Source organism: Berghia stephanieae, chromosome 9 (assembly GCF_034508935.2).
Source record: "Berghia stephanieae isolate SIO BIC M18660-M18661 chromosome 9, UCSD_Bste_1.3, whole genome shotgun sequence".
NCBI classification, from domain to species: Eukaryota; Metazoa; Mollusca; class Gastropoda; order Nudibranchia; family Aeolidiidae; genus Berghia; species Berghia stephanieae.
Window position 1 is genome coordinate 38,888,821 of NC_088368.1, and position 9,681 is coordinate 38,898,501.

At 37.5% G+C, this 9,681-nt stretch overlaps 1 protein-coding gene across 1 annotated transcript; it reads right to left on the reverse strand.

Moving 5' to 3' along the window:
• Window positions 1-285: 285 nt before the first annotated feature.
• LOC144979230 (uncharacterized) lies at window positions 286-1,044 on the reverse strand. Its single transcript, XM_078925838.1, has one exon. The coding sequence runs from the start codon at window positions 1,042-1,044 to the stop codon at window positions 286-288; it is 759 nt and encodes a 252-aa protein (XP_078781964.1).
• Between the last annotated feature and the right edge of the window lie 8,637 nt (window positions 1,045-9,681).

Consider the following 9,681-nt stretch of genomic DNA (forward strand, 5'->3'; position numbering starts at 1 on the left):
GAACATTAAAAAAATATTGAGCTTTATATAGCGGAATATCCACTAAATGTGCTCAAAGCGCTTTCCTGATCAACAGCAACATTTAACATGTAGGGCGAGACATGAAGCCTGTTAGGCGATATTACAATTATTCGGACAAAGACAACGCTGTTAACGGCCAGGTACTCATTTTACACCTGAGTACGGTGAGAGAATGTGAGTAAAGAGCCTTTTCCAAGGACTCAACTATGCGCCGATCGAGGCTCGAACCCAGGACCTTTCGATCCGAAAGCGAGTGTCATACCACTAGACCACATAGCCGCACATTAAACTCATTAGCATTCTGAGGGGTTCGAGTTTTGATATGAGAAGTATCAAGGGTGAGTTTCGCCCAAGCAAGAAGTGAGAAGGAGTCAGAGGTTCTATGTCTTCATCAACATACGTCAAAGGTCTAGCATTAATACAAGCTTCAACTTCATTCAATGTGGTTTCAAGTTCAGATTTTTTAATCATTTCCCTATCAATTGATTTTCTACGAGCAGACTTAGTTGATCTAACGAGTCGTTCCCACCAACCTCCATGCCAGGGTGCCAATGGAATGCTAAATTTCCAGACTGGCGCAACATGACCTAAATGGCGTTGCAGAAGGCCGCTTGCAGCATTAAACCGTTTGGCATTATCTGAGTAAATGACAGATGGCGCTCCTATTCGAGCGCAGAACTGTCTAAACGCCAATATGAAGTCATTTAATGATAGAGAAGACACCAATTCTAAATGTAAAGCTCTGATAACTGCGTATGTGATCAGTAGAATGTAGTGCTTCTTTTCACCCGTGTCTGAGCAATACAGAGGGCCAGCATGGTCCACACCCACAATGGAAAATGGGGGCGAATGATCAATTCTATCAGAAGGTAAGGGAGCAAATTTTACATTACATGCCCTAGAATCTTGTCTTTGCCAATCAACACATTGGTGGTAAACTTTCTTACAAAGATATCTCAAACCAGATATCCAATTATTACTTCTGAAAGATGATAGCAAAACAGATACACATGCATGTTTCATCTATTTACGTTGGAATCTAACCAATAACATAGCTAAGTGGCATTTTGGCAAAACAATAGAATGTTGTTCATCAAATATGAAAGAACATGAGATATTTGTTATCTCCCGCCAACTCTTTAAAAAACATTTTGATCGATGAAAGGAGACAATTTGTAAAGAAGTGAGCGTTTGTTCATAGTATTACCCTCTTTCCAACAATGAATTTCATCACTGAAATTTGCTTCTTGAACAAGTATTATTGTGTATTTCTTTGCAGTTTCCAGTTCTTCAGGATCAAAGCGGTCTGTCTTTCTTATCTTATCATAATCAGAGTTGCGGGACTGTTTTAAGTTGTCAACAAATCTTAGCATCCATCCCAGAACCCTAATAGCTTTCTTTAATTTACCAAATCGTTCAAAATCAACAACAGATGTGGCACCCCCGATAGCTCCATTGACTGGGTTGGTTCGAACTATTCCATAGATTTCTGGGTTCATATCTTCATGAATTTGACATGAATCATTGATTTCAATGTATCCAGGACCTTGGAGCCATTTGTCTGAATTCATCAACTCGTGGGCAGATGTGCCACGTGTAAGCATGTCCGCAGGGTTTCTAAGCCCTGGACAGTGAATCCAACTGGACGGACTTGTCAGAACTTGTATTTCGGTTACTCTATTTCTGACAAATTGCTTCCACTTCTCAGGATCAGACTTGATCCATAGTAATGGTGGAATCTGTGTAACACGAATAAGGTGTGTCTAAAGGCAACACCAATGCAGACCTTACAAAATAAAGCAGTCTGGCTCCCAACACTGCATCCAATAATTCCATTCTTGGAATTGTGATTTTCTTCAAGGGGGCCACACTAACCCTATTGCAACCAAAGATAATTTCTCACATCCATCCTCTTCACACACTTTCAAATACACACAGCACCCGAATGCTAGTTTAGAGGCATCTGAAAAAACAAGTAGTTTAATACTGTCACAATTCTTCCATGATGTCACTGCAAGACATCTTGGAATCTTCCATTGACTTATTTCTTTAAATTCATGAGCCCACTGACTCATTTTGTTTTGTAAAGCTTGGGACAAAGGGTCGGCCCAGGCCAAGCCTAATCTCCACAAATCCTGAAATAGGATTTTGACCATTATTGTCAAGGGGTTTAGGAACCCATCGGGTCATAGATCCTCGCTATAAAGCTCAGGACAAGACGCTTAGTGTACTGAAGACTTTCAAGTTCAGGGCCTGTTTCAAAGTAGAAACACTCTTCTTTGGTAGACCAATGCATTCCAAGTAATTTCAGTGACGGGAATCCAGCAGATTCAGCATCAAAGTCAAATTCTTTGTAGTTGCTTTGAGATACAGAAGACAAATTAGAGCCCAATTTAGCAAGGAGAAAGCATCCTTGATTCATTATATCATTTGCCCTAGTGACCATTTTCTCTATGTCCTCCTCAGTATCTGAACCAGAGAGTCAATCATCAACATACAAATTGTTTTTCAACTCATTCACAACAGCAGAATCTTCACATTCATTTCCTTCATTGAATCTAGTTGAATCAACAAACGTGACAAATTACTTGAATAGCTAAAGAATAAATCCAAGCCTCGCATAGAAAACTCTGACAAAGGTCACAAGAGTCCTTTCACGTGAAACGTGAAATCAGTCAATGGCGGTGTTCTTGTCAAGCAATATTTACAATCTAATCTAAAGTTTCAAGTTCCCGGGTTTTATCGGCACCATGTAGAAAATTAATTATAGTCAATAACGTGTTTTGTTGCTGTATTCTATCGAAAAGATTTTATTGTTTGACCAAATAAAAGTAACAAAACAAGACGCATAAAATTCCAATCGCCAATCCATCCAATCTCGTCAACAAATCAAAACATATCATCATCATCTTCATCTGCCGGCTTCACTTTAGTTCCGGGTAAAAATACCAAGTTCAAGGGAGACAATCAAAAAAAAAAAACACACATCAAATCATACAGCAATAACGTTAACAATTGTCTCCCCTGAACTCGGATCATGATTATTTTTAATAAAGGCATGTTTCAACCATAATGACGATATAGTTTTCGGTTTGCTTAATTGAGAATATCACGAATTGGAAAAAGAGGGGTAGGAGGAGGAGGAGGGGGGGAAATAGAAGAAAAAGAAAAAGAAAAAGAAGAAGAAGAAGAAGAAGAAGAAGAAGAAGAAGAAGAAGAAGAAGAAGAAAGCAGAGATAGTCAGAGATAGAGACTATGTGCTCATCCGCGTTCTTGAAAACGGCCTTGTGATAACGTGCTCGATAGACTTCTGCAAAGGAGTCCACTCTGGTCAAATTACGGGTTTGTAAGTAGCCATCGTTTCTCTATAGCCTGACAGTGACCGTAGCCATCGTTTACTTATAGATAGAATGCGCTTGGGCGAGGAGTTCCCAACATTGCCATCCGGAAGTATAACGGACCAACACACAAACTCTGTGTAACCATGAACTTTTATAGTCTGGTTAATACAGTGTAGTGAGAAAAACTCACAAACGCGGATGGCAAAAACAATAACAAAGGCCTGAGTGACGTCATCTGCATACTATCTATAGCCTGACACTGACTAATAAAATGACGTCAAAATGCCAGTGTTTGGTCACAAATGAAAACAAATCGTGAGTTGTATTCAATAGTTCAACGAATGGGACCACTTGTTTCCATGAATACAACTAACGACAACTCACTCGGCGGTGCAGAAACCAAATATTGACGTAAAAATGCCAGTCTTTTTGGGTTTCAGTGCCAGGCTATAATAATTAACGATGGCTACTGCTTATGACCAAACAACGTTCACTGAGAGGCATCAGCGTAGCGATAGCAATGATTATGCGAAATAAATATCAGAACTTTTTTTTGGGTGCGCATTTACATCGGTAGCTGTTTAGCCGTTCGAATCTGTTCCTCATTAAGGCATGCGATATATCAACAAAAAGAAAAAAAAGCGTCTATCTACTTCTTTAAGATATATTATACCATGTACCAATATATTTTCTCTTATGAGAGATCATCATTCATCGTGGCTTATACTCATGAGCACGTTGCCGGTCAGCTGTCTCCACGTATCACGATCATCTACGGTGTGCATGGAATCTGTGTTGCTTTTAAATATTTTATTCTCTGTCATCCTCGAGATCTCTTTTCTTCTGTCAGCCCAGTTGTTACCAACTTTTCTATTCCTTCTCTTCTCCACACATGCCCCAGAAATCGTAACTAATTCTTTCTGATTATATCGATCAACATTCTTCTCTTTCCCACCTTCGCCAACACTTCCTCGTTCGTATACTTGTCTGTCCATGATAGCCTCAACATTCTTCTAATTCTGTACATCCGTATCTCAAATGCCTCTAACCTCCTAGTAGGGCAAGGTGGGGGAATTCCAAACCCAACTTTTCAGTTTATTGTCATAAAGCTTCTATTGATGAGGTGAACACACAAACAGAATACAAATACCCCACAGCCATTCACACTTGGATCCTGTACAAATTACATGTTTAAAAAAGGAACGACACTTCATAAATTCAATTTTTTAAATCTTTATTCACATATCAACATTTTGGGGCAATTCCACACCCATCATGACAAGCATACAAAAATGAGAATGAAACAATCAGGAACAATAATCAACGTCTGAAATGAACACAACAACAATCTTTGTAGACTGTGAAATGAGACAAATAGGCCTAGGCAGGGGTCCCGATGGCTCAGTTGGTAGAGCACTCGATTCAAAATCAAAGAGACGGAGATCGATCCCGGGTACAGTCTCGCGATATAAGTAAGCAGTAAGTATCTTCTCCTATTTTACTTTATCGTTTCTTGACATGGTAACGGGTGTTCCTCAGTTTAGGTTGTATAATTTGGCAGCACATTTGCAGCCCATCCCACCACGAGATCGACCGCTTTCGCCATATCTGCATGGTCATACGACACCATCTTTTCTTGTATTCAATCAACATGATTAGCCAATCTCTATAGAAAAAAGGAGAAAAACATGAACAGAAATCCCTTCTAAATCCAGCTCTAAAGCATGGGCATTCATAAGTAACATCATCTTGGCTCACAATAAGGCTTATTATTCAAACAGGATTAATAGGCTACACACACCCAAGACTTTTGGATTATGTGATTTTCTAATACAAACAAAAGTAAACTATTTCGGGGTAATTCCACACCCGCTTTATAACTTTTTACTTGAAATGATAGCTGGGGTCTTTCTTTGTAAAATAAAACCATTGACGTAGGATTTTGATTAAATATTTTCACACAAAAAAGGCATTAGAAATTCGAAACCTGTAGGGTGAGGAGTTTAGCTGGGGCCTCTCTTTGTAAAATAAAACAATTGACATGGGAATTTTATTAAATATTTTCACACAAAAATTCACTAGAAATTCGAAACCTGTAGAATGTGGAATTTCCCTGACATTTATGAATCTGAAATAGGCACAGCAACTCACTTAAGGCATCTAGAACAGGTTTGGGGGAAAGTTTTACATATCCGATGAATGATTAAACATTTCTAGCTTGAGCTTCAAAGTTGAAGAAAAGTTAACAACATTTTGCCATATTTGAAAACAATGAATGTTGCACTTACCTTCAATGGGCTTGTAAAAACTTGAAAAATTGTCAGAATTTAACAGTAACAAAAGTTGGTGCTTTTTGTGTTCAACCAGGAAATAGAAACAAAAGGCAGTTAAAACTTTGAACAGTCGATTGGGTCTTTATGAATTCTTTCTGCGAAGAACTAGATATGTAATGAATGTGGGTGTGTAATTACCCCGGGTGTGTAATTCCCCCACCTTACCCTACATTCTTTGTCCAGCGTCCACCGTGTAACTGTTGTTATGAGAGATACTAGCAAATAAAAAACTGACTACGATATTATAATTTTGTTTACGACGTGGGAGATAACAGTGGGAATTCCCGTTTAAATGAATTGATTTCTGAAGTCGTCATGGTCGAAGTTGAATGGATGTCGAATTGAAAAAAAAGGGGCGGGGGGAAGGGGGTGCATGTTGTGTCTCGATATAATTTCTGCCAGATCTAAATGAATCAGCTACCCAATCGCTGCTAGGTGGAGGGCGCTCAAAGGAGGGATATGCGGGTGGGGGGGGGGGGGGGTCGATTTTACCTGGTATCAATCTCGGTCCCATTGCGTGTGAACAGAATGCTTTACAAGTGAGCTATCTGGGCCCCAAATCGCCAAACCAGACCTAAAATCCAGATCTGAGTTATTAGTGCCGACGTGCATACTTTTGCAGGTCTGATAACCAAACATGATTATAATGGTTTTGATTTAACATTGTTAAAACAGACAATATTTTGAGAGTATTTCCATTGCAACAATGATGAGGCCATAACGATTTGGGCTATCAGACCTACGAAATAGTATACTTTGTCAAATTTTGGAGTGTGTCGCGAATGTAGAGTTTTCCAAATACTGTCAGAATGAGTCAGTTTGCTTAGAAGAAAACGACGACACATGAATACTGTCTAGACAATGATAGAAACTACACAGTGGGAATTCCCGTTTGTCAGAGTGGGTTTTATTTCTGGGTCAAAACAAACAATGAAGATAGAATACGAGATTGAAGCACGTTTATTGGGGTTATAAACAAACGTCTAAAATTTGAGATGATCTAAAGCTTGGCGTCCGGTATAAGTTTTATGATTTATTATTGAAAAATAAATAAATAAATAAATTAAAAATCCATAAACCAATCCATCAATTAATTAATCAATTGATTAATTAATAAATTAATAATAATAATAATAATAATAATAATAATAATAATAATAATAATAATAATAATAATAATAATAATAATAATAATAATAATAATAATAATAGTAAGAATAATATTAATAATAATAATAATAATAATAATAATAATAATAATAATAATAATAATAATAATAATAATAATAATAATAATAATAATAACAATAATAATAATAAAAAATCATCATCATCATCATCATCATCATCATCATTCTGACAATAATTATCGTCGCCTGCTTTTTTCAAACCATTCAATCTCTTCACACGAAATCGTCACCAATCCTTCGTGTATCCAGATGTATCGTTTGAAGACATTGTTATATTGTCACATCGTCCAGAGCTGTTTAAAAAAAAATGAAAAATAGTAGTACAGAAGCCGAGTTATAGTTATTGTTAATTGTGAGCTTTTGTATGACACAATATCCACTTGTTTCCATTCAAGTAGGTAATTATTTACGCTGTGTCCATTGAGATAATGTCAGTTAAAAGGACTCAAGAACTTTCCGACAGATCTATCAGACCCATCTACCCAATCACTGCTTGGTTGAAAAGGGCGGGGGGGGGGGGGGGGTTAAGAAGATAATCTCGACTTCACCCAGGATCGATCTCAGTCCCTTTGATTGTGAAGCGAGTGCTCTATCAACTGAGCTATCGGATTTGTACCCGTAACATCCATTGGCTGTATTGTTCCGTAGCCATCACTAACATATTATCCTGAAACAAGAACCCTCTAGGACTGGCTGTATGACGTCATTTTTAAAGGTTTGGTAGCGTCGTAGCCATCGTTAACATATAGCCTGACACTAGAACCCTCTAGGACTGGCAGTTTGACGTCATTTTTTAGGTTTGAACTATTGAATACAACTCACGGTTTGTTTTCTTTTGTGGCAAAAGACTGGCATTTTGACGTCATTTTTTGATCAGTGTCAGGCTATAACTTTACGATAGGTACAATTGTTCCCATACGAAGTCTCTCCATTTTCACTATTTCGTTTGTATTTTCACGATCCCAGGCTTCAGCAACCCCTACTGCTGTCTACATGAATCAGTGCCAGACAAATGAAGAAAGAAAAATAATTCAAGAAAAAAAACATTCATAAAATATCAACCTGCCCCGAGTGAAGCTCGAACCTCAGACATCTTAGTTACCGGTGGTCAGAAGGTCTGAGGTTCGATCCCCAGTAAAGGCAGACCGAAAGTTTTTTCTTCCTTAATAATAATAATAATAATAATAATAATAATAATAATAATAATAATAATAATAATAATAATAATAATAATAGTAATAATAATAATAATAATAATAATAATAATAATAATAATAATAATAATAATAATAATAAAGTGTTCTTCTACAGCGCTAAACACTGAAGCCTCAAAGCGTTTTACAATATACTTATCAAACCATAATCCCACTCATACCGAGCCAAACTGACACACACACAACAGCCACACACACTTACTTTGCAAATTTTACAAAATGAAATTGACATTCAACATAATGGAATCAAAAAATAAAGCGAATAATTGACTCATCAAGAAGAAAACTTTGATGCCTAAGATAAATATTTTTTATTGGAAAAGATGAGTTTTCAGATTTTTCTTGAAAATGTTCCCTCGTATTTTACTTTCTTGCTTTGTCCGTCACTTTTTCACAGATACTTTTTCAGATCTTTATCTTACACCAGTGTCTGCTCTCTACTCTGTCACTAGAATGTATTTATATATACATCAATGGGGTCTTTATCTTACACCAGTGTCTGCTCTCTACTCTGTCACTGGAATGTATTTATATATACATCTATGGGGTCTTTATCTTACACCAGTGTCTGCTCTCTACTCTGTCACTGGAATGTATTTATATATACATCTATGGGGTCTTTATCTTACACCAGTGTCTGCTCTCTACTCTGTCACTGGAATGTATTTATATATACATCTATGGGGTCTTTATCTTACACCAGTGTCTGCTCTCTACTCTGGCACTGGAATGTATTTATATATACAGCTATGGGGTCTTTATCTTACACCAGTGCCAGCTCTCTACTCTGGCACTGGAATGTATTTATATATACATCTATGAGGTCTTTATCTTACACCAGTGCCAACTCTCTACTCTGGCACTGGAATGTATTTGTATATACAGCTATGGGGTCTTTATCTTACACCAGTGCCAGCTCTCTACTCTGGCACTGGAATGTATTTATATATACATCTATGAGGTCTTTATCTTACACCAGTGCCAACTCTCTACTCTGGCACTGGAATGTATTTGTATATACAGCTATGAGGTCTTGTGGTTTTTGGACTCGCGTTCGTGTCGGAAGATCCTGAGTTCGACCCTCACACGGCACATAGTTGAGTCCTTGGAAAATGACCTTTACAACTCATATTCTCTCACCGTGCTCGTGTGGAAAATGAGTACCTGTCCGTTTCAGGGTTGCGTCTGTGCGAAAAAAAATGTAACATCGCCTGACTGGCGTCATGTCCGGTCCTAAATGTTGCTATTGGCAATAGACTTGTAAAGCGGTTTTTAGCACGTTTATTGGAAACTGCGCTATATAAACGTTCAGTTTTGTTTTGTTTTGTTTGTTTTTTTTTTTTTGTTTGTTGACATTTTTTTACCATGGTAACTGAGAGTGAGAAGGAAAGAGTTATTTTTACTGCATTTGTAAATAGACTTGACAAAGATGAATCCGTTTATAAGCAAAATCTAGCTATAAGCACGCTCAGCTTGATTTCCAAGGACTGTGCTTATATCCGGCGAACACTGTATCATTAACATTTTACCTTTCCGAAATGGACGAGAACAAAATTTCCTCAGTCATTTCGGGAACGCTGTC

Excerpts from the sequence above, each read along its gene's own strand:
- LOC144979230 (XM_078925838.1), bottom strand. The coding sequence starts at position 1,044 with ATGAAACATGCATGTGTATCTGTTTTGCTATCATCTTTCAGAAGTAAT.